Source organism: Suricata suricatta, chromosome 8, assembly GCF_006229205.1.
Source record: "Suricata suricatta isolate VVHF042 chromosome 8, meerkat_22Aug2017_6uvM2_HiC, whole genome shotgun sequence".
NCBI classification, from domain to species: Eukaryota; Metazoa; Chordata; class Mammalia; order Carnivora; family Herpestidae; genus Suricata; species Suricata suricatta.
Window position 1 is genome coordinate 120,534,915 of NC_043707.1, and position 26,517 is coordinate 120,561,431.

The 26,517-nt window shown below is 37.7% G+C and overlaps 1 protein-coding gene across 6 annotated transcripts in view; it reads right to left on the minus strand.

The window, feature by feature from the left end:
- EPB41 (erythrocyte membrane protein band 4.1) overlaps positions 1-26,517 on the minus strand; it is a 190,661-nt gene that overhangs the window by 24,384 nt on the left and 139,760 nt on the right. For 3 of the 6 annotated variants that reach the window (XM_029946492.1, XM_029946489.1, XM_029946493.1), the window contains exons 12-14: positions 21,113-21,315; positions 15,561-15,623; positions 11,217-11,393 (exon numbers count right to left, since the gene is read on the minus strand). In XM_029946492.1, the coding sequence (XP_029802352.1) occupies positions 11,217-11,393; positions 15,561-15,623; positions 21,113-21,315 (443 nt within the window). Of the gene's footprint in view, positions 1-11,216; positions 11,394-15,560; positions 15,624-16,610; positions 16,653-16,819; positions 16,877-21,112; positions 21,316-26,517 lie in introns of all 6 variants that reach the window. The other 3 variants (XM_029946491.1, XM_029946494.1, XM_029946495.1) reach the window with 2 other exon arrangements.

A 26,517-nucleotide genomic window follows, 5' to 3' on the forward strand; every position in this document is an offset into this window, starting at 1 on the left:
TCAATTTATTTGAAAGCACCTCTCGGGGCGCCTGGGTGGCTCAGTTGTTAAGCGCCCAGCTTCAGCTCAGGTCATGATCTCACGGTTCATGGGTTCGAGCCCTGCGTCGGGCTCTGTGCTGACAGCTAGCTCAGAGTCTGGAGCCTGCTTCGGATTCTGGGTCTCCCTCTCTCTCTGACCCTCCCCTGCTCGCGCTCTCCCTGTCTCTCATAAATAAATAAAAAACATTTTAAAAAAATTTAGAAAGCACCTCTCACAGCTAAACACAGATCAAGGAATCCTTCAGAACACTATCACGTCCATGTCAACTAGGAAGCAAAGACACTTTCAAAAAAGTATAAATGAATTTTATTCTGACTTACTGGCAAATACTGCCCAAATAGATCCTGGATCAGGGACTTCCTCTTAGAGAAATCTCTTTATTTAGAAAGAGGAACTCTTCTCAAATGTTTTCCTTAGATTCCCAATGTTAAATTTCTATAACTGTTTGAAAAAGTTTTGGCGTACCAAAACTTCAATAATTTCACTTTCTTTACCATGTTTGTTAGATATCTCTAAAGCTGTCTAAAGAGAAGATGAACTTGGGAATTGTTTCCTTGTCCCTTAGTGGGAAATGAAGGCAGACCCTTAAAAACCAAATCAAACAAAGGAATTAGCTGGATTCATCACGGAATATATGAGGAGCACCGTTAACACTGAACAATCTGGAAAACTGAGAAAGGCAGAGGTGTTGTGGTGGTTACAGATACGTCTGGTTACAGCTCTGGTGCATCCCGACTACCCAATAAATAGGAACAAATGCCTTGTCTTTTGTTTTCCATTTCTAGTCGCAAACAAGACCAAAATTACTTCAACACTGAATGAAGACACTAAGATCGCACTTACAGCTCTTCCAACAGTACAAAGGCAGAAAGTAAATTAATCAGTTCTCTGGTTTTCTAGACCTCTATCAGGGTCAGCAAACTATACCTAACAGTCCAAATCCAGCCATCATCTCCCTGTTTCGTATTGCTATGAGCAAAGAATGGTTTTACATTTGTAAATGGTTTGAAAAACATAGAATGATATTTAGTGACACACAAAAATCATATGAAACTCAAATTTCAGTGTCTGTACATAACATGTGATTGGAATACTTTTATGTTCATTTGTTTATTGTCTATGCTGCTTTCACCGTGTAATAGGAAAGTTGAGTAGTTACGACAGTAACTATATGGCCTACAAAGCCTAAAATATTTATTATCTGACCTTTAGAGAAAAAGTTTGTCAACTCCTGGTCTATCTGATTTAAAAAAAAACCCTTGAAATCACAAGAGTTTGATACACTTGGTGTGTGTTTTTATACCATGTAAAACACAAGAAAACTGTATCAAACTGTTCTCTGCAAGGTATTTTAGATAAACCCAAATTGTCACATAATAGGTTTCCTTTATGGTATTACACTCCAAGATGAATTTATACATGTATTTATACAAGCACCCAGTCTCAATAATACCTTCTACAGGGAAAACGTGTTACCTTTGGTAAATGGCTAAGAGTTTTTAACTGAACCAAGTTACAAGACATTTACAAGAGAGCCTGACATCTACAATAGAGGTAAATGCAGATTCTTTGAATAAACCACGGACCACATTATAGGATTAATATGAGAGAGAGCGGATTTTGGACCAAATACGGTTTTAGTTTTTTTGGGGGGGTGACCTGCATGTATTAATTAGGAATATGGTGATTAATTTGGCAAAAATTTGTGTCCCAATTCTAAATGAAAAATTAGAGCTTATCCATTATCATCTGTGACTAATCATTTAATTCAATTTAATAAATTTTAATTATTTATATATATTTTGAGACTCAAAGGTGATAGATTGGCAAAGATGAATAAACCACGGCCTCTCACCTTTGAGAATCTCACAGTTTTAAGAGGACAGGTACAAGCTAAAAGAGATGGATTAACAAAATTTCAAATTTTTCATACCATTTTTTCTGATGGGGATCTAAGCCATAATCAGAATGCTAAACAGAAAGTACGTTTCCGTGTTTATTATATCACACTGGTATAATTCAAAACGCATGGGGGTGTTTGTATGTAAAGGTTAGTCCAGCTGTCAGAGAAGGCAAACAAACTTAGGACGTAGGCTCTGGCAGTGTGCTTCTTCAAAACAGAGCAGTGACTCTGTCTTGTCAACAGAGTCTGGGCTACAAGACGTTTCCAAAGCTACAAAAACTATCATACCCCGAATCTTTTATCTAAAAAAAAAAAAAAAAGAAAGAAAGAAAGGAAAAAAAAATCCCATCTATGAAGAAGCTGGGATTTCTAGGAAATTTCAAAATGTTCTTTTCGAGAGAGGGCAAGTCACTGGGTAAGAACATAAGATAAATAAACCATAGAGAAGCAACCTGTGGGCAACGAAGCCAGAAAGAAAAAAAGAGCTGATAAGGGCAGCTAGAAAAAGGAGAAAGGAGGATCAATGTTAGGAGAAAGATTGGGGCAGATCTGGATATCAGACAGTAAGTTAGCTGAGGGCAAAAACTATGATTAATTCCCTACATGAGAGTCTTAACTATGTGAAGACCTTATAATGTGGAAGATAGAATATTCTTCAGATGCCTCCATTAAGGGCCAAGAAATGAAAGCTACAGGGAAACAGGTTTTAAGTAAATATAAGAATGATTTATAAGCAAAAATCACATTATGTCCAAAGATGTAGTATGCTATATATCTAGGGAGATACTGAATGACAGGCTGGTGACCACTTGGTCTATAAAGGGTCTTTAAATCTCCAAAGGATATTGTACAGAAGAGTCAAGCACTGGGGTGGAGAGGAGTTGGATTACGGGCTTAATCCACCCCTAAAATTCTGGTAATGCTGCCTCTTTGCATCTCTGCAATACATTGCCCTAGTATGCAATGAATACATGGATAGCAGTAACCATGTTTTCCCCTTAATTCTTATTCTCTGTGTTTTATTGAGATAAGATCCTTTACAAATGGGGAGGCTCTTCTTTAAGGAGACAGTAGAGGAGAAAATGAGAGACTCAACTGCACCCTTTAATAACGGGGGGGGGGGTGACCTGAAGAGATGGTTGGGACTCATGCTTTCCTCCTGCCCTTTAATCTCTGGAATGATAGATTTATTCTAATTACTGCAAATGAGATTCCGACTGATAAAGGGGAAGGCTACCCTCTAGAATATCAATCACAAATGCTTTAGAAAAGCATTTCTAAAACATATGCTTCCTCAACAATCTATCACCCATAAGTTTAATTAGGCTATGATGAAAGTTATTTAGCTTTTAGCTTGTATTTCTGATCTGTGGGAGTAATAAACTCCTTTCTCTTCTTTTTGTCTTCCAAGTTCTAGTGTGATAAGAATTTCATTTATGAAGTGAAAGCCTCCATGAATTTGCAATTGTTGATCACAGCCACCCCTGCCCCGCTTCTGGACTAACCCTCCATGGCCTCCTGGCTCTAACAGCCATACCTTCTTAACTGTTTCTGGTGCCCAGTCCCAGGTCCGCACCAATGTTTGTTTTTTGTATCATGCTCTGCTGCAGTAAAGAAGGACATCCTAAGGCATGAGGGATAACAGAAACAGAAACGGGAGCAGACTCCCTGACCCATATCCACTACAGTGTACAGGCGGCGGACACCGCTAATCCACGTGCAGTGCATAATGGAGAATAAGAACTCGTTTCCGGTTCTAGGACCAGAATTACAAATAACAAGGTTAGTTTGAGTGGAATGAAAACAAGCAAGATTTCTTCCTCAGTGTGGTAGAGAATGCTGTAAGGAAGCTTGGGATTTTATAATTTCTATGAACAATACAAGGGAAGGAAACTGTAGTGAAGTTCTATATATTTTTTAACTTTTTAAAAAAGTTTATTCATTTTTGAGAGATAGACAGAGACAGAGGGCAAGCAGGAGTGGGGCAGAGAGAGGGAGACACAGAATCCGAAGCAGGCTCCAGGCTCTGAGCTGTCAGCACAGAGCCCAACATGGGGCTCAAACTCACAAACTGTGAGATCGTGACCTGAGCCACAGTCAGACACTTAACTGACTGAGCCACACAGGCGCCCCTCTATATATCTTTACAATACTCAGTATTCTCGGCAAAACAAAAACAAAAACACAACAACAATGAGAAAGCATCTCATATTATTTTTGAATTCTCTCTCTTCCTTTTATTAACACGTGATCACTAGGTAAAGCCCAAATATAAATGTTGCTCGGTAATGCCTTCTAAAAAGTAACCAGACCTCTAACACCTACTGTATTCTCTATGCTTATCTGTAAGAAAGCAACTTAGGAATGTAAGAGAAAATAAATTGGCTTATATCCATAGAAAATTCAGAGAAATTTTACATTTACCAGAAAGAAATATACTAGGACCTAGGATGACAAATGGAAATCTAATCCACAGAAGATCCCTGGGCTAATATTAGCCAACAAAGTCAACATCTTCTCCCTTCAAAACTTTTACCAAAGATGTAAACAAGCTGTAAATCTGACCCATGCAAACTGAATCTCCTTTGTACTCTAAGTGTTAGCATAAGAATATGGCTAAAAGGTAGGTCCAAAAGATTGATGCTGGGTTTATTTTCAAGTTTAGTCCACTGTAAGAATACCGGAAGTATAAGATGAATTGCTTAAGAGTATGATGAATTTAAAAAGACATTTTTACCTTGAGTAGTTAAGTGTTTGGTCAAATTTCAGTAAAAAGTACATGGAAATAAACACACCTATTTAACCGCTTGCTATCATATGAAAAATTCCAAGAAGTTAATGTCTGTTTGTTTTTAAGTTTCCATCTTGCCAATCCGCAAAAGACCAAGAAATGAACAATAACCAGAGCTTCTGGTTCCTGGAACATGTTACAGATTCATTCTCATGAGGTAGGTTTGTCTTTATGTTAGTAGGAGGAAATCTGGGCACCAGGTAGTTTAGCGAACTCCTCAGAGTCACCTTAGAAATGACTAAAAGCAAAACCAAGGCAAAAAAACAAAAACAAAAACAAGACTTTTTACTGGTCTGTATTGATGCCTTTAGTCCAAATTGTTTTTTGCTTTTTTTTTTTTTAGTTTATGTATTTATTTTTGAGAAAGAAAAAGGGAGTGCATGGGCGAGCAGGGAAGGAGGAGAGAGAGGGAGAGAGAATCCCAAGTGGGCTTCACATTGTCAGTGCAGAGCCCGACACAGGGCTCAGTCTCACGAATCATGAGATCATGACCTGAGACAAAATCAAGAGTTGGACGCTTAACCAACTGAGCCACACAGGTGTCCCCGATATTGTTTTTAACTTATCAACTGGCCATTAAGAAGCTGACCCGGGATAAAACCAACACAGTTATTTGGCTCTGTCTCTGGTATTGAGAAAGGAATGAGCTATGAGAAGGAAAGTAAGACTAGTCTTATACAGCTTTGTTATAAATTTCAGCAGTATTAATGTTAGTTAACACAAAGCTATAACGTCTACTATTTTTCCTTTGATAACTGTGGTCAATATATCTTCTGAAGCTGCACTGACCAGCCTCAGCCAATACGAAGGCTTGGCCCTTCTCCTCTCAACCATTCTTATCCTCTTAGTAAAAGAAAGGGCCTTTCTTTCATCCATCAGTAAGGGTCTCTGAGGATTTCCACTGCACTTTGGAAAACTGAAAAATACTGGCTTACACTAGACTTCTAATGGATTTGGAATAACTCTAGAAACAAAGGGAAAGAAAATCCAAGGTGAAGTTTACAATAATAATTAATAAAAACTGTGTACCAGGATGAAAACCGGAAATATAATCTAAACAGTTAAAAAGGTTGCAATAAAATTCCGATTATTTCCTTTTCAGTTCCTTGAAAAAATTTTTAAAGAATCTAACCAATGTGATAGTTTTATTATTTCATTAGGAAAGCTCTTCTATTTCTATTTCACAAATAAGGGGGGGGTACTTATGACGATCACTTTCTGTGTTCGAGGACAGCTGTGCAATGCGTCAGGCTGATCTGAGGTCTCTCTTTTCTTATAAGTGAATCAAGAAATATGCTTAATTACAAAATATTTGTTATAAACAGACATAGCCTGTGACATGAAAGATACATACCATAACAGATTTAAAAACTTAACCCACTTCTTTTCCCATTTTTTTGGGAAAGCCTATAATGACACAGTTGCAGTTTTTAGGAAATACCAGAGAATTATTTCTACATGTCTCCAGAGAAAATAGAATAGTGGTGGGCGTTGAAGGACAAAAGATTCTTGGCATTAGTGTTCTCTCTTTTTTTGCTCTAAGCAGCCATCATCTTAAAAACAGAAAGTCTTGTTTAGAAGTTTCATCAATCAAAAAGTATTGAGAAGTAAAACAAAGTGCAAAAATCTCAGTTTGATAACGTCATGAACTCAGATTTCAAAACAAAGGTTTGAGACAACATTAACCAAATTATCCAGATTGGTACATTCCAGTGCCATAAAAAGTAAGCTACATGCAAGATGTCATTAATACTGAGGCAAAAAATAACAGGTTAGGTATCCGAGCTGTGTTGTGAAGACAGAGCACACTCATATTTACTTCAGGGAAGCCTTAAAAATCAACATGGAAACAGAGGACACATACTTGTCATGATAGAACTGTAGCTCACAGGGCCATCAATTAAAAACAATTGATTTCAACACAAATGTAGGAATAAACAGGTCTGAGGCCTATCAGGAAAACAGAATGTATCAATATATGATTTAAACTCATTATAATGGCTAAGTATTGCTTCTAGCAATATAATTACTTAAGTTGTAAAAAAGTTAACACAACATTTTAATTCAGAGAAAGGTATATTTATGTACAGATCTTGAATAAATCTGTATCCCAGGACTTTTAAAGATGGGTAGAATGGTCTGGAAATTCAGCCCTGGCTGGAGGCTAAGGGGCACCAGCACCATTTTCCTAAAACCATCCACTTTCTACTTGTGAAAAGCTGGCGTTTAACCTTTGTGGATCTCTTCTATACACCAGGCAGGATAAAGTTGTTTTTCCCTGTACATCTCAGAAATACATATAAGAAGGCCACAGAAGTCAAAAGCCCTTTTCCAGAAAAGGCCTTTGTATATACTGGTTTGATATCTCAAGAAAAGGAGTGGTTATGGATTCATAGGTTAAAATGTATCATTTTAAGGCTTTTGAAAAATTAGCAAGTTGACTTTTTTCCTTAAACTACAGAGCCCATGCCACACAAATGACTATAGAAGATATTCCATCCAATGTTTCTACAGCGTATCCTGCTTTGCATGAAAACACTGAAGAGGAGGACACAGCAACAGTAAACAGTGAGAACATGCAGGATAAAAGAGTTAAAGCTTTGGGGGGAGGTACCAACTGTCATATGCTTAAATCTGATTTGTCTAAACTTGTTAAATATCAGTGAGGAAAGCTGGCTTGGGCAATCCATTGCTACTCCTTTGCGCCCCACATTACATGTTCTACAAAGACTAACATTTTATTGACAGAAAAGTGATCACAAAGAGCTCCCCTAGGACAGCGGGCTATCAAGATCAGAGGGCATGATACAGGAGATAACACAGCCGAAGCAAACAACAAAAGTTCAGTGGTGTTAGTCTTGACATTTCAGATGAGCACCCTGTCTTCTGATCACAGAAAGACCAACCACCAAACAGCCAACGCAAGAATCACGAGAAAAGACATCATGAAAGGAATACGAGGAGATGGAAAAGTACTAGAGTAGAGGCGGCACTTTTTGAGAGACTTGTGATCCTCAGGGATTGGAATAGAAACCTTGGGAAGAATTTCTTCATTTTCTTGCTGGGGCAAGGCTCTCTCAGTAGATCTCTCTTGCCTCTTACTTTTCTCTTCATCCTGCACTAACAGAGCACGTTCTTGTGTCTGCTTTCATGGTAGAAGATCAAGAAAGACAGAGAAAGATGAACAAAATGACAGATGGAAAAATGCTCAAAAATGATACTTGGGGATGTGCAAAGGATTTGGGGAAATCTTATGGATACTCTTTATTTTACTTTACTTTGGCAATTTCTCCCAGCAAAGTTTCCATAACACACTAAGGTATTCCATAGATAATTTTTTGAATGAATGCACATTAGCAGTCCTGAAAGTTCAAGGAATTACTTGACTTACTTAGTTCTAGTATTCATTCCTCGAGGCTTCAAGGACACTCATAGGAATTTTGGGTCATTTCTCACTGTTTTAGTGCTGCCAATTTTTCTTAGATCGATTGGGCAAAGCCAAAAATGAAGCGTTCCTTTCGCCATCAGAAAAGTTACTTTTATTACAAATAGAATGGCAGAATATAAAAAGTTATCCTCATACCTCTTCTCACAGACTTAAAAAGCTGTAACAGTTCATTTGGTGTGGCGATTAGCTTTTGCTCAAGGCAATAAAAATCTTAATCCCATACATTTTAAAGATTGCAAAAGAAAAACAAGAGTATAAAAGTTTATATGTGCCTCCAAGGTCTACCAAAAACAAACTCCCCCCCCCGAAATGTCAACAACTGTAAACTCCCTCCCCCTCTTGCAGAATCATGATTAAAAATAACAGTGATAATAATCATCATGAAGGTTTATACATCACATTAAGCAAGTCACTTTTGACACCTTTAAGGTAAGTTGTCTTTTCTCCCCCCACAATTTCTGTGCTCTGCCGTCTGTTCGAGGCAGATATCATCTATGAGAGAAAAAACTTGGCTCTAAGCTCTCTCAGTTGGGCCAGGCTTCTCTGGTCGGTTTGGAATTTCGACACAGGTTCTTTGCACACCCCTAAGTGATATGTATCAGGGAGAAAGTAGCTGGGGGACTGGTCAGCAAAAAAGAAAAAAAAGGAAAAGAAAGGATGCAAAATTATAATGATTTTAAAAAGGAAATAAAGAGGGAGAAGAAAGACAACATAAAAAGAATAGGGTACAATTAAATTCATTTTCTCTCTGAATACATATTTACATCTTCATGCAGCTTTTCAACCAGCCATGCGCCGAAATAAGCATATTGAAAGCTGCAAAAGCTGCAGCCGTGGAAATGTGATGTGTTAGGTCAAAAGGCAGTGGCGGTGTGAATTTACTAGTAGAGCCAAAAGAAAAAAAACTATTCAGCAGCTGCTGTTCAGTTCTGGGGGGATTATCTGCTTAGTGCCATGACAAGAGCAAATTCGGATTAAGAAGCACAAGTCATAACAGCAGCTTTACCTCTGGCCCACCAACCTTTCTTTCCGAGGGAAGGACAGAGATTTTCTTCACCTGGTCATACACAAATTATATAAAATTCAGTAGCCTTGCAACGCAACAACAATGCTGCCAAAGATGGAAGAGGTATCCCCAGAGAACAGAAATATTGCCCTAATTATTAAAGAAAAAGTGAGATATGCCAGAAAGTGGAGTTATCCTATATAAAAGGTTATCATAGTACAGTTCTTATTTATTCTGTTATTCATTTAGAGGAGTAACATACATAAGCATAGAGCTAAAGTGGCTCAACTACTCCCCACTAATCTAACTTATAAAAAGTCCTTTCTTTAAGTCCACAGAATGACATACCCATTTCCATTGAGCCCTGAGGTGATTATAAGATGTTTTCTGGAAATGGAGACTGATTCAGATTTACCATACTTCATCCAAGAGAGGATTAAGTTACTTTTTTGAAGTAATTGAGCATCTTTTCTTGCTTCCACAGAGTCAAAAAGAAAACTTCTAGAAAATATGCAGTTATGGTTTACAGAGAGGGTTAACCAGGCGTGACAGCAATACGGCATTTCTCCTGGAGTCTAGGTTTGTAGAAAGCAGAGTCAGCTGTCTCAGTTCAGGGTACATTATCTAAAACTTTTTTTTTAATATTTTATTTATTTTTGATACAGAGAGACACACAGCATGAGAGGGGGAGGGGCAGAGAGAGAAGGAAACACAGGACAGGAAGCAGGCTCCAGGCTCTGAGCTGGCTGTCAGCACAGAGCCTGACGCGGGGCTCGAACCCACAAACGTGAGATCTGACCTGAGCCGAAGTTTGAGGCTTAACAGACTGAGCCACTCAGGCGCCCCCAGGGTACATTATCTAGATTTAGGATACAAAACAGACGGTCATTTATATCCAGGAATGGAGGCCGCGAGGACAGTGAATAAGGACAACGGCATCCTGTCACCCCTGGTCACCAGATACCCGTATTCGGGAATTCTCCAGTCTTACTTGGTGAATTCTTAGCCAATGTGAATCGCATTTTGAAAAATATAAAAAGTACTCCCTTGTGAGCCAACTTTTATCATCTTCTCCAGTTCCAGAAACTAAACAAACTTGGATAGTTTACTGTGAATTCTGAATATAAAAACAAGGGTTGTTTTTTTTTAAGTTATTAAGACATCACTACCTTTCTTAACTAGAATTGCTATTGCTTTTGGCAAAAAGCAAGCATATAATTTTAAAAATCATCATAACCACTCATTAAGTCATTGTGACTATTTATATAAACATTAATCTGAATAGGCTAGAGATTAAGTAGAGAATTTTTGAATATATGCTTAAGGTAACTTTTAAGATATTCCATGTCACAGATTTATTTAGTCAAGTGTAGGATTTCTAAGATAGGTAATGGCAACAATAACACGAAAAGGACAGCTTCTGAAAGGTCTCTCTGACTTCTACTTGTGATTATCTTACACAACAACGTGTTAAAAGTTTGATGTGATTCATAAAGATAAAATAAATCATCAACGGTTTTTCTAAAATTGAAATACAATCACTGATATGTGGTGTTCTGCATTCCCTGGCTTAGGGGCCTCCGTGGCTTATTATATAATGTGGTCAACCATTCCAGACATTTCTAAGTTGTGCAAATGTTCAAATAAAGTTTAAAAAAAATGTTTATCCTGTTCCAATGTTGACCTTACTAAATTTAGTAAACTCTCTGGTCCTTGGAGGCACAGTTTGGACATAAAGTTCCACTGGCTTATGGTCAATTTGTAAACACACACTAGCCAGAAATAGGGAGTTCTCAAGGGCCTGATCATCTAATGGTAGTTCTAAATGGCTCCTATAAATCGACTGGATAGCCTACAGGACTTAATAGACAAATGTTTGATTATGAATGCCTTAAAGCTGCAATGAACTGGTGAGGAACCAAAACTAAATTTCAGCTCTAAGCTTACTTTCGGATACAGAACATTAATATACAAAACCATTTATTTCATTCATTCTCACAAGTGGTCACGTGGACTAAGTACTCACTCCTTCTCCTGTGGGAAGCTGTCCGTTGATGGTAAGTGTTCGGAACGGGGAGTGAGTGGATAAGCGCTTATCCCATTCACTAGGCCGTGGTTCTGGTACAGATTCCATAAAGTTCTTTTTCAGCTCGCTGATGCTAGCATGATGTTTTTTTATCTCTTCTTGACTTTTGTCTAAATCCTACAGTTGAAAGGACAAAGATGCGAAAACGATAAATACGCAAGAGCAAAGAATACATCAGAGGAAGCCCATCAGACTACGGGCATTGGCAGAAAACACACCACATCCAGGGCAGAGGTTACTGATCCATAAGTTGCATTCAAATTTTAAGTATGCAGCATGGTATATTGGCTTGCCTTTTTTTTTTTTTCCTTTTTAATGAGGTGCTTTTCTTGGAAGCAGTAAAGCATCATAACCCCACAGCTTTTAGCAGTTATGTACTCCATGGACCTCATCCTTCATTTTACAACTTTTCTTCCCATGATGACACAGTGTTAGATCTCCCACTCCTCATCCCAAGAAGGTAATCTCACAGCTCAATTAGCCTCAGCTAGATAGGAACTGACTGAGGCTCAGCTCAGTCAGGATGGAGATAGCAATACATAAGGAGCAACTGTTAAACAAAGGCCATAATAAATGATGCAACTGCCACGATGGGCTGCTTTGCTTTGGTAAGTTGCAACCATACAGCATCCCTCTGTTTCTACCTGGAGATACTTTTGCTTCCCTTTGACTAGGTGGCTATTGCCAGTCTTCATAAACAAGAACAGCCCTTTCTCGTTGTAAGAATTTATTACTAGAACTCCTGGCTCAAACCTCGAGAGCAAATTGTTACTGCCTCTGAAAAATCACTTGGGTGTGTAATATAATGGCTTTTTTTCCTTTACCAATACTACTCACGCAAACTAAAAGCCTTCTGCCTTCCAGCTTCTGAGAGCTTTACTTCATCCCTTAGTATAATTCAAAGTAGGGACCTTCTTCCAGTAACTTTCAATGGATTGGAAGTGATTTAACAAGAATTCATCAAATACTTTATACTAATCTCCTTGACAATTTAAAATATCTCAACTGTTCCAACAGATTTGAATACTGGAAACTAGGTTCAAGCTCTTAAATGGGATATTCCAGAGACAAAAGATCAAAACTAAGGTTAATAAAGCTAGAAATAGTATTCAGGTTTATGTAACAGGAGGCATATAAAATTTTCCAAAGGTAGACTTGGCAAGAAAAAAAAGGGGAAATACAATTTGAAGACAAAAACTCAAATGTTTTTTGTCCAACATACTTCTCCAAAAAAACTCAGAAGATCTATGCTTGAGATCAAAATATGTGGGAGTCTGTCACTTGAAGACTGCTAAAAATTCTGTGTTTATTATATATCACAGGAGCTCTGTATCCAAGAAAAGCATAATATTAAATATATCCTTTAATATAGTGTGTGAATTTGGGGACTAGTCATTCCTTTATTGGGAAAAAAAAACCCTTGGAACTCTTATTTTTGCAAGACTAAACCATCCATATTTGCTTTGAGATCAAAGAGAAAAGTAACCCTAAAGGGCAATCCTGTAGCTTCCCCATAAAAGTTCCTGTTGCTTGTTGGGATGAAATGTGAATACAGCCCATGAGTATGGGCTTTGCCATGGGGAAACAGTGTCCACTTTTATTCTAGCTGAAAGCAAGAAAAGCATGTTTACCAGCTAAATTAAAGCATGAACAAGCTTGGTCAAAGACTCAGTAGTAGGCTGAGCAACTGAGACCCACAAGGCATGTAAGGCCCTGTGACCCAGCTCCTAATTGGAAGTTAAATCTGCTTCGTTGAAGAACAATTCAACACATTTGGGAGAGTTACAAGTATGAATGGAGCAACACAAAAATGAGCAAGAGATGCTAGGGAAAAACTATAACTCTCTAGGTTAGCCTCTTCATACGAGAGTGAGGATTTGTTGTTCTTGCCTAGCTTTGGGTTGGCTTGGAACCTGAGAAAATAACTGTTTGAATAAAACCAGCAGCTTCTGAAGGAGCTTTCCCCATCCTTCTTAGCTAGCTCTGTTAGAAACCTGTGGGGGCACAGAGTAAAATTAAGATCTCAAAGGGACCTGTTCCAAATAGAATTTGTCACAGACACTTGCTACAGGTTCTCTCTGGGAGATGAAGGAGGCGGTAGATCTAAAAATGAACTCGACCTTATTTGGCCAGAACAAAGCATTAGTGGGGGTGGGGTAGGAGTAGGGGGAGGAGAGAGGCTTTAAAAAAAAAAAAAAAACACCTTGGCTAGAGTGACAGATAACTTGGGAGAACTTCCTTCTTGGGGGTGGGGATGGGGACAAAAAAACTTTTTACCATAACTAGAGAATAATGGTTAGCCAAATTATTTGGGCTGTTTTTAGGCTAGACCCTTTTTGATGCTTATCATCTTATAATTTTAGCAGCAGCCAAACCAAACCATTAAATATAAAATGTTTGCAAAAAGTAGTTAGTAGTTTTAATTTTCAAACACACACTTATTAAGAAATCCCCTCTTGTGGCTGTCAGTGAAATGCTGGGGGAAAAAACACACCACAGACAGGGATTCTGTGAGTCTCAGAAGCCATAACACACCTCGTTGAACAAATGACAAATATATGATTGGTACTGCAGGTTCCAGTCAACAAGAAGCATTAAAGATGGACTCGTGAAGAAAAAGTAATGTTTGGGAGTGGGGGATGTTACCTTGCCAAGTGCAAGGACATCAAGTGACATCTGTAATGTTCCTAATCTCAGTTATGGGCTAAAGCAAAGAGATCTAGTTGCCAAATATCCTAGAGTCCAGCCTTTAAAAATCTCATGTTTTGTGAGGTAAATGTATGTAAAGCATTTGGTATTGTACCCATCACACAGTACACGATTACTGAAGGCTGGTCGTAATTTTTATTATTTATATTAAAGTATCTTATACATACACAGTTAGCACTCAAAAATACATGTGCTGACAAAAAATAAGACAAGGTTTAGTAACTATTAGAGGCCATTATATTAAACCAGTGATCTCTCTAAAAAAGTTTCTTTAAATTTCCAGCTTAACAATATTTACCACATTTCGTGTATGCTCATCTTTCAGGTCTCAGCAAATATGTTTTCTCTTCAGAGAGAACTCCCTGTCCATCATATTCAGAGTAGATCTCCTTTCTTCGCACAGCATACAGTTTATTTCCTTCACAGCTTCTATGACAACTTGAAATCATTCTATCTCTATTTGTTTACTTATTTATTGTTTCTCTCCTCCCTTCTTCCACACATTGTTAAGCTTCCTGAAGGCAGGGACCAACTTCCCTTATCATCTTCCAATATATTTATATTTCCTTCAAATTTAAACTAAATCCCTAATATCAGAGTTATAGTAATTTCTTTTGGTTCTGTCTCGAGCAAAATTGTAAGATAATCTGGTCAACTAGAAGAGTCTCTGCAGTGTGTAAACTAATGTAGCCTCAGTTTTTTCTACACATTATAATTCCATGTTCCTCATTTTCCTCGGAGTTCCACTGATCTTCTCATTAGTTTTATATTTCCCTATCCAATGTGGAGGCCCAAACTAGGTAATTTTACTAATAAAAGTCTGGTAAAAAATCTCACCACTGTTGAATGTAATGAGAAAATGGCCTTACAATTCAGACAGTATGTTGCTATCTCCGAATGGAAAAAGCATAGTTTAACAGAGATAGACCCTCAACTCAAATCCTAGCTTTACCAATTTATTAGCTTTGTGGCCACAGGCAAATTAATTTCTCTAAGTCTTAATTTTCTTATCTTTAAAATAATAATCTTATGCTGACAGACCTGTTTTTATAATTAAACTATCTTATACTAACTACTTATTAAATACCCTCCTTCCTATATCTTTTTCCTGCCCTGAATGTCCTGTCATTTTCTGCTATCTCTAATATTTTAAGTCCATTTTGACTTGTGGTCATTTCTCCTACTTTTCCACACTCTCTCAGAGTTCAGAAGATGAAAACAATTGTAAAAATTTGATGCTTGGAACATATGGGAGTTTATACTCTTAGAAAATTCAAGGAACTTTTAACAGCGATGTAGAATTTTCTACAAATGGGTAAAATAATGGAACCACAAGAGGCAGAGAGAGTCCCAATCATATATTTTTTAGAGAAGTGTGACAGATGGAAACTAAAAAGAGTCAGAAGGAGAGATGGTTGCATATCGTCATGTTTACCAACATGCAAAAGCATTTAAACCTAAAATTCTTTCATGCAATGGCATGCAAAACCAAACACAGCATGGAGAAAGAAAATCAGTGAAGAATGCAGAAGGCTACAGGCAACCAACTGAAATAAGCTTCAAGTTCATACAAACCTCCAACATTAAATTGCTATGTCTGATATAAATGTTTTCACCATCTAGTCTCTCTCTCTTTTTCTGTGAAAATGAAAGAGGGAAAAACAGAAAAGCATAAAAAATTAAAATGTTGTTCTTACGGGAAAAAACTGCAAATTGGCAAACCAAAAAAATATTTTAAATTAAATGTCCACAGCGCAGCATATGCCAACATGAAATGGTCACAAAACTACAAGGACGCACACAGAACGCATTACCACTAGAAAATGGATGATCCTGCCCATGGATGATGGGAGAATATGATGATGGTATTTAAATAGACAGTGCTCCTGGCTTCATTGGCTTCTTACATAATAAGCTGTTTATGTCCATCTTTGAAATTGAGCTGTTTGAGGGTTATCTTAAAATATATGACTTTAAGGAGCTTTGAAGTTTCATGGCACAGAAAAATGCTTTAAAACATGATTTACCTTTTTTAGACATATTTCATACTTAGTAATACCACAGTATGTGTTCCTCTAATACCTTTTATAAGAAAGTTCTAAGGGCACTTTATACATGATTAGTCAATATTCCATTCTGTACAAACAGACAGATCCCACTCTATAGTTGGGAAGAACGGACACAGAGCAGCAAAACACACAGCTAATAATTCCCGGAGGTGCTGCTGTGGTGATTCCCATGGTAAATATGCATCAAATATTGTCAGTGACTCCAAATATGGTGCCACTGTGAAATCTTTCTTATAAAGTTTAAAGGACAGGTTTGGTTTTCAATAATTATTTTGGTCTTGAAATAATTATTTCATTGTGTTTAAAAAGATAGTTTCCTACTAGAAGGTTTATTTTCATGAAAAAACTCAACAAATAGTATAGGATAATAATTTCTTCGATATACATATGTAGGTGAGTATATGCAAATACATATACACACATAGATCTACTATTTGTTTGTAACTTCTGATTAAGAGAAATCAATGAAAAGAATGGATCACTGTCTTTTTAATGCACTGGAGAAGGCAGCATGGGTAATGGTAATGTAGTTTTGTGGAAGTGAAAAATGGCTGACCTTCCTCATTCTTATCAGATCTTCAGTTTTTTCTGCAAGCTTCTGTTTTGCCATTATTTAAAAAAAAAAAAAAGAAAAATGATGAAATATTGGCTCACTGAAATTTGTTCGAACCTTTATGTTATAATATTTTTTTAGGAAAGGGAGTTGGGGGGAAGAAAAAATTGAGGAGGGAGGAGAAAAGGTACAAGTGGCCTACTGGCACAAACCTGTGTTCGGTCACCATTTGAGGTAGGTACTGTGACCTCGATGTGGGGTTTTTCCACCTACATTTAAGAAATAAAGTGGTAAAAACGTTTTAGGTTAGTAGGTTTCTATGAATCGCATTATTTACAAATAAGCCGCATCTTTAAGCTGCTTGTGAAATATGCTGATATGTAATCAACATGACGCAGTCTTACGGGGGTTTTACAGGGAAGGACATTACTGTCAACACTAATCTGCTTGCCATCATATTTTCAAGGCTGAAGAAGTAATCTGGACAGCCAAAGGATCATAAAATAACATTAAGATAATTATTCTGTTGATGAAGAAAACATTTTTACACTTATTTATAAAAAATATTTATACGAAGAATAATTGGGGTTTAAATAAGGCATGTGTTTTTGTTTTGCTTTGTTCTATGATGCATAACTATTTGAACACTTAAAAACAAATTTACAAACGAAGATATCAAGGTATGACATACATGACAGAAACAAAAAAATCTTTACAGTTAAAGCGCACATATAATAAACCACATATGACGCAAAGCAGGTAAATACAAAAAAAAATTATTAGTTGATCAATATATTTAAGGAGGCAGTTTCACCCTTGAGTTTATTAGACAACAAAACATCAAAATAAACTCAATCCAAACTGTTACTGATGCATGCAATCACTTCCAAGGCTGATTTATAAATAAGCACACGAGGGCTCAGCTGTAACACTCAGCACCGTGTGATCTCGCTAGGGAGCCGGAGCCCATGTGTTTGGTGGATGAACAAGATTCATCCTTAGTAATAGGAAGAGAATAACTAAGTCCGCCTGTCTACCTTTGAAATACCTTTAGTAATAGTCATTTTATATACCCCACGTAGAGTAAGTATAAATTTAAAAAACCCAGACCATTAAGAGTTAGTATTTAGAGTGGCCAATGCCTAGAGCAGTAGATACTTCAGAATTAGAAAACTTTTTATGAAGGGTCAAATCAATCACTTTGTATCATTAACTTCTTTACAGAACCTCACCAATCTGTGGTTTTGACACATTCTTTTTGATCACCCTTGGCAGCATTACCTTGAAGTACAAGGTCATTGTGCTATTTTCCCTAGGACAGAATGTAGACCACAGAATACCAAACTTTGTGACATTGTCAAACCAAAAGCACATCCAGTTATAGTACTTTTAACTACCAGGACAACTGACACTTCGGGGCATTTCTACTATGAAGCCCATCATTATTTGCTGTGTAGTCCTTAGCAAGTTATTATTTCACCTCTCTGAGTTTGTTCTTTATTGATAAAGTGTAGATAATATCTCCATAGACTTGTAAATGTTTAGCAAATGGTAATTTTTTTAAGTTTTTTTATTTTTGAGACAGAGAGAGAGAGCGCGAGCAGTGGAGAGCCAGAGAGAGAGAGAAAGACACAGACTCTGAAGCAGGCTCCAGGCTCTGAGCTGTCAGCACAGAGCCCAACACGGGGCTTGAACCCACGAACCATGAGATCATGACCTGAGCTGAAGCTGGACGCTTAACCAACTGAGCCACCCAGGCGCCCCCAAAATGGTAATTTAAAATTATTTTGTAAGACTTAAATTACCTGTTTCAATGAATAATGATTTTTTTGCTTTGGGTCCTTAGCAATCCACAGCAAGAAACTGAGAACCTCTACTTCAGTCTAAGAGTAAAGGCCAAGAAGCAAGTTATGCCCCTTGGGAGAATATTAAGTGAGATAAAAGTGTACATGAGGAGAGATACTATTCCATACCAATGGGTCTTGTCAAATGACTCAAGATGCCTCCATCTGGCACCAAATTCATGTTAGATAATGAAATTTATAGAGTTACAAGTTTATTTTATTACTACTATTGCTCTATATGATAACTACAGCTTCAGGTAAATTCCAGAACTATAGTCACCCTTAATTCTGTCACTGCTATTACAGTAACAAAAGTTTATTAAAGGTGGTTTTCAGTCTGATCTCCACACAAGTATCTCAAAACAGAATTAATTGGCAAGAAAACCACCTCGTGGCACTTAAATGGGAAGCATTTACTAGGAAGTGATGTCGCCACTCTGCCAAGGTCCCAAGAGTAAAGGCAACCTATCCTTGAAGATACATGTGTCTAACTTAATAGGCTAAAGAACAAGGAAGTTAGCAGAACACCAAAGGAATCTTAACCACTCAAAAGGATTCCTTTGCCAACTCCAGTAATTGAACACGTCCCAGTTAGTATAAGAAATGGAAGGATAGTCAAAAGTGCCAGATGAGATATCCTAACAGTAAAAACGGAGGGAGTCTAGGGGCACCTGGGTGGCTCAGTTGGTTGGGTGGCCGGCCAACTTCAGCTCAGGTCATGATCTCACAACTCAAAGGCTTGTGAGTTCAAGCCCCGTGTCGGGCTCTGTGCTGACAGCTCAGAGCCTGGAGCCTGCTTCCAATTCTGTGTCTCCCTCTCTCTCTGCCCCTCCCCTGCTCACACGCTATCTCTCTCTCTCATAAATAAATAAAAACATTTTAAAAAAAAACACTGAGGTAGTCTAGGGGGACCTGGATGACTCAGCTGGTTAAGTGTCTAATTCTTGGTTTCGCTCAGGTCATGATCTAACAGTTCATGAGTTCAAATCCCACATCAGGTCCCCTGACAGTATGAAGCCTGCTTTGGATTCTCGCTCTCTCTCTCTCTCCCTTTCCCTCTCCCTCTCTCTCTGTTCCTCCTCTACTTGTGCTCTCTCTCTGTCTCTCTCTCAAAATAAATAAATAGACTTTAAAAAAAAAAACTAAAGTAGTTTAATGTTAAAAAGGCACTGTTGAGGGGCGCCTGGGTGGCTCAGTCGGTTAAGCCTCCGGCTTCGGCTCAGGTCAGATCTCACGTTCGTGGGTTCAAGCCCCGCGTCAGGCTCTGTGCTGACAGCTAGCTCAGAGCCTGGAGCCTGCTTCCGGTTCTGTGTTTCCTTCTCTCTCTGCCCCTCCCCCTCTCATGCTCTGTCTCTCTCTGTATCAAAAATAAATAAAACATTAAAAAAAAAAGTTAAAAAAAAAAGGCACTGTTGATACTAAACCTGATGGCCAATGTCATGCACATTTGGCTAGGTAAAAAAATGCAAATATCCACCATTCACTCCATTTTTTTCTCTCTCTGGACTCAAGTTAGTCTCAGAGGACTGTAAAATTGGCATGTTATGTTGAACAGTTGTTTGTTTGTTTTTTTAACACAGTCAAAACAGAGCCAGATTGTCCAATGCTCTACAGATAAACTAGATATTGAACTGGCTCCAAAAGAACAGGATTAATCCATCTGCCAAGGTGAGAGCACTTACTAAGGTAAGTGCTTAAATTTCTTAATAGACATATGAAAATGTAATTTTTCTTATAAAAACTACCTCTATTATTTCCTCTTGTCAATAGTGGCACTTGTATTTATGTCAATAAATCTAAACACCTCAACTCCATTACTGCTTAAATGTGTTTAAAAAGTTTATCAACACATAAAAGATAGGTCCATTCACTGTTAGTCCCAGGAAATCTGCTAACTGGTGATTTTTAAGCCAGATCAGTGACCATGAGTACAATCAACTCAGAACTGTAAGCAGTTGAGTGGCATAACCTCTCCCATGAAAGGATCTTCACCTTTTTATAAGCAATTTGATCTGAACAACCACATAGATATGCTTTGGTAATACGAGGCTATTCTCTGGGTATGTTGCACACATATTCCTCTTAGGAATCAAGTTATATTTTAATCCTATTAACAGAGCCTACTCTTTTTTTTTTAATTTACATACAATTTAGTCAGTGCAATAATGATTTCAGGAGTAGATTCCCGAGATTCCTCCCCGATGTGTAACACCCAGCATTCATCCCAATGCATGCCCTCCCTAATGCCCCTCACCCATTTAGCCCACCCTCCTAACCCCTCCAGCAACCCTCAATTTGTTCCAGCCGTGCTGACTCTTAAAAAAGAATGTGGAGATTCTTTCTGGATGAGTAAAAAATTATTTTTAAAAGCAGATGATCACAGTGCTGGTGTGCTTTCTAGATGCATCTTTTTTATTTTTAGATGTAAGTTAGGTGTAGGTAGGTCACCTGAAAACTTCTTGGATGGCTTAGTCTTCATGATATAATTCTATGAAAATATTTTACAGGTTCATGGGGAAGGCTTTCTTTCAGAAAGAGTAAAGAAGAAAACATCTTGTTAGAATTGTACAAGAACCGATGCTTTGAAAACCTTCCCGGTCCAGGAGTTAACCGGTCTGAATCAGGAAGTGAACAAGCCAGGGGTGTGGACTCACGACATACCTTCCACACTTCTGTGGGCTCTGGTTCAGCTTGCTCTGGCGGCACATCTTCCTCTTTCACTTCAAACTTCACTGTTTCCTTCTGTGTTTTAGACGCCACAGTTTTCTTGACAGGTGCATCTGACACACTGCCTTCAGTGCCCTGGCTCTGGGCAATGGCTGGTGCAGAGGTGGGCCGAGCACTTCGGTCGGAGTCAACAGCCGCTGCCGTGTGAGAAACGAAACAGGAAGGACTGAGTGAAGGCAAGAGTCACGGTCCTACTTCAAAGTCACCAGGTAAAATAATTGTGAATCGAGGACACAGTGTCCACCGGGCTCTCGTACAGAAGGTAAAAAATAAATCATCAGTGTTCTGTTGGGTAGCTGATGGCAATTAAAAAGCTAAAACAGAAAAGCTGAACTGTGCTATTATGATCCATAAGGGGGTATGAAAATAAGAATATTAAAAACTCTTTTTATTAAAAAGTTAGCAAGATTGTTTAACCTTGTTAAACTGAGGGTTAATTAAGTCTTCTTTCTTTCATGAAGACTTTTTGAAATAAAGATCCATTTATTTAGGGGTGCTTGGGTAACTGAGTCAGTTAAGTGTCCAACGTCAGCTCAGGTCATGATCTCAAAGTTCAAGCCTTGCGTTGGGCTCTGGGCTGACAGCTCTGAGCCTGGAACTGGCTTCAGATTCTGTGTGTGTCTTTCTCTCTGCTCCTCCCCCACTCATGCTCTGTCTCCCTATATCTCAAAAATAAATAAACATTTTAAAAAATGTCTTTTAAAAAAGATCCATTTATTTATAGGTGGTTTTAGAAACCTAAAATATATATTCTAAGAAAGAAGAATCAAGTCTGGTTTCTTCTGTAAATCCTACTTGGAATGCAGGATACGAATACAAATACAGAATGCAGAATACAAAATAACTTGATAAATTGATCTTCTGGTAAGACATGCATACTTTCTGATGCTTGTTTAAGGGCAAATCTTTGAACCAGACACTTTCATTTTTAATAAGTTATTTGATTAAAATAATATGAATTCAAAACCTTTGGCCTTTAGTCCTTAAAAAAAAAAATCAATCTTTTGAGTTCTATCCTATGTCTCTCAGAATCTTATCAACCTGTCTTATAGTTCCTCTTCTCTAATATTCTCTTGGGCAGTGGTTCTCAACCTGGGGGTGATACTGCCCGCCAGAGAATATTTGGGAACGTCTGGAAACATTTTTGATTGTCACAACTGGGGAGAGAAGTAAGAGGGGATACTGGCATCTAGTGTATACAGGCCAAAGCTGCTGAGAGTAAGAACCTTGACTTAGGGAAAAGGCTGTATATAGACTCTTTTAGAGACATATGCAGTACAGGCTTATGACAAACGCTTGAGCTTTTCAGAGTTAATAGTTGTTTTAGTTTGGACTATTACTATCTAAGTTTCTGATTGCTTAATTCAAAACAACTACTCATACTCTTTTTATGATTTTTTTTAATCTTCATTCTTTCAGGGACTAAAAGAAAAGCTATACATACTTTGTAGTAAACCTCACTCGTCCGGCAGTGTCTAGGAATGAAGTGTTTCCACATGATTTAATATTTCTGATAACAGATCATTATCCTTTCATATACTGAGACTTTTAAATTTTAATTATTTTGCGTGGAATTATAAGGGTTATCATTATAATTAAAAACTTTTTTAATGTTTATTCACCCTTAAGACAGAATGTGCACATGCGCGCGCACACACACAAGCAGGGGAGGGGCAGAAAGAGAGAGGGAGCTAGGGGATCTGAAGCAGGTTCTGTGCTGACAGCAGAGAGCCTGATGTGAGGCTCAAACTCATGAACCGTGAGATCATGACCTGAACCAGAGTCAAACACTTAACTGACTGAGCCACCAAAGCGCCCCAGAAATTCTTACGGTTTTTATCGTACACTTTCTTCTACCTTCCTAAACTGAATATACTGAATTTACCTTGATAAGTTTAGATTTATAGGCAGTATATACAAAGGCATCCCATGAATCAGAAAAGATAGAAAATTGGAATTCACAACTACCTTACACATACAACACCAAGAAAAAAAATGCTTGTTACCCTGTAATGATCTCCAGCGAAATAAATCATTCCTCAGATGATACATAGGAAAAACAGTAGAAACATAAGAATCATCTATCTTCCAATGACAATTCTGTGGCCTCTTTCAAGTCCTTGCTACTCATGGGTGCTCTAAACTATTCAATGCAAGAATGGCAGATGGCAGACCAAATCCAACAACACAGGGGAATGTGACAAAATATTTTGCTCACAGTTGTGTTAAACTATCATTATACATGTGTATTCACACCTCCTCTCAAAGAATTAATTCAACTCTGCCTGGCATCATAGAAACATAGCCCATGCTTTCACCATGTGTTATTTTGCCACTTGCATTTGGTTTTAATCCAATACTAATACTGCAGAGCCAAATGATTTATGTCTTCAGTATTCCTAGCCCTGGCAATCTGTACCGTCTGTGGAAAAGTAGGTATAAGTGTGGAAACTGGCAGCTAGAAACAGAGGCATAAAGTTTCATCATTTGTAAAATGTGGAAGATATTAACTCTATAGGATAGTTAGGGAAGCCATACTCAGTGGATATAAAAATACTTTAAAAAGGCTAAGTATCAATAACTTTTAATGTCATATCTCTAAGTCCTTATATTTTTTGTTATGGGTTGATATTTCAATAGTACGTTAGGCAAAAATTAATTATGCACACACTGATATGCAATTTAAGTGGAAGACATCACCTGGGAACCCTGGAGAGAGACAAATTTCTTTCCTTTTCTCAACAAGACGGCTACAGGGGCACCTGGGTGGTTCAGTCAGTTAAAGTGTCTGACTTTTGCTCAAGTTTTGTGAGTTCGAGTCCCGCATCGGGCTCTGTGCTGACAGCTCAGAGCCTGGAGCCTGCTTCGGATTCTGTGTCTCCCTCACTCTCTGCCCCCCCCCCCGCTCATGCTCTGTCTCAGTTTCTCAAAAATAAAAACTAAAAAAAGGCTACAATGTATAGATCACAACCGAGAATCATGGTAGTGACTCTGGTGGTTGTTTTTTTTTAAGCATCTTTATTGAGATACACTTCACATCCCATGTAATTCATCCACTTAGTTGTATAATCCAATATTTTTTAGTATATTTACACTATTGGGGTAGTGATTACTTTTTAAGACGTTTTGGCTCTTCAGTTTTGTGAATTCATTTGTTAGCTATTATAAGATTTAGGTGCATGTATAGAGAACACTTAACTTTAAAAATTCAACCATTTCCCATTTTGAATGTCTAGACAAAGAAGAGTGTTGTGGTCATCTTAAGGACCCACCCACTAATTCCAGTATTATATTGCTCTTGTCTAAAAACAACAGAAACTTAGGGACAGTTATATATTGGAGCAGTGAAAAGCAAAACTCAAAACCATCATATTGAATAAAAGGAAAATTACATTTTAGATCTAGCTCTGTTACTTACTAGCACAACTTGTTAGTATGGTACAGGCACAATAGGTATGTAGTGGGTCAGTGGTTTCATTATCAGAGGGCACACATAAACCAGCTGCAGAGCTTGAAAAACAAATTTAAAAATGCAGTTGGGGGCACCTGGGTGGCTCAGTTGCTTAAGGGTCAGACTCTTGATTTTGGCTCAGGTCATGATCTCGTGGTTTGTGGGATCAAGCGCTGTTATCAATGTGGAACCTGCTTGGGATTCTCTCTCTCCGCCTCTCTCTGCCCCTCCCCCTGATCTCTCACTCACTCTCTCTCTCTCAAAATAGAAAAACTTAAAAAAAAAAAAACCCAAACAGCTGATGCTCAGGTCCACCACAGACAGATGAGGGGTCTCAAAGTAAGGCTTGGGCATCTAGAGAGGATACCGGTGTATCCCCCTGGCAAGAATCACTGCAACCACGACCCACCAAATGGATGGATTGCCGAGTTGTAGGACCCTAGCAAGTTAGAACTTTTTGTGCCCAGTTTCCTCATGATTAAACCAAGAATTCCTACATGTTTCTTGTTCATTAGGTTGTTGGTACTAATTAGGAATATATGGAAATGATTTGAAAAGCAAAAAGGGGAACAAAAATATAAGCTGAAAAGTCTCTGTCATCATTATTAGCTATCCTTATGACTTACCGCTTTAACGTATAAACTGGGATCTGAATCAGTTTCAGCTCTTCAGCTGGTGAAGCAGATGCTCTGAGCACCAGATACAACAGAAAAGCGAGTGTCTGTTCATACCATTAAAGTGAGGCACCTTATAAAACAATTCTTGTAAAAGTTTCTATCTCTAGCTTAGAGGCATATATATATATATACACACACACATACATATGTACATATATATATATGGAGGCGTCTAGCAGAGAAAATTCTCTCTCAAGATTCCTAGAAGATCTAGGAAAATGAAGGAAAACTCGTTTCCATAGACCTGTTTCTAATTTTTGTACTGAGAAGACAAAACACAGAGGAAAAAAAAGACATTTGGAAACAAAACTAAGAAAAAATTGTCCTATTCAGTTTATATGTAATTTAGAAGCTTAAAAGATAGTACCATATGTAAAATATTTAGAATAGTGCCTGGAACATTCTAAGCACTCAATGATACTTTTTGTTCTCTTTCTTCTAAGAAAAAGCTGTCAAGGTGAAGAGTAAAAAACATGGGTTTGGGAGAATAGTCCTAGACTCTACTAGTTTTGTTGTTATGTGGCCTTAGGCAAGTCACTTAAATTCTAAGGTTAGGCGGTAAGAAATGATGAATAGCAATAAATATCCATTTCAAGAAATGAAAAACAACAGTTCAATAAAGTAGAAAGAAAATAATGAAGATATTAACTGGAATAAATTAAATTAATATATATATATATATATATACACACACACACACACACACACACATATATATATATAGTATAGAAAAACCAAAAAACCCCACAAAAATTAGTTTTTTGAAGAGATTTATGAGGCCAGCATAAACTTGATACTAAAACCTGACAACATCATGAGAAAAGAAAATGGCAGGCCTCTCTCACTTATGAAGTAATTATAAAAAATTCTAAAATAATACAGGAAGAAAAACATTATAATCAAACTGCATTTACTCCAAGAATGTACAGTTGGCTTAATGACTGAAAGTTAGTCAATGTAATCCACTACATAAAATAGAGGAGGAGAAAAATCATATTACAGCTGACCCTTGAACAACTCATGTGTTGGAGACATTAACACCTCTGTGCAGTTAAAAATCTGTATATAACTTTTAATTCCCCCAAAACTTAATTACTATAGTCTACTGTTGACTGGAAGTTTACTGATAATCCAAACAGCTGATTACCACATATTTTGTATCTTACACACATTATATACTCTTACAATAAGTAGCTAGAGAAAAGGATGTT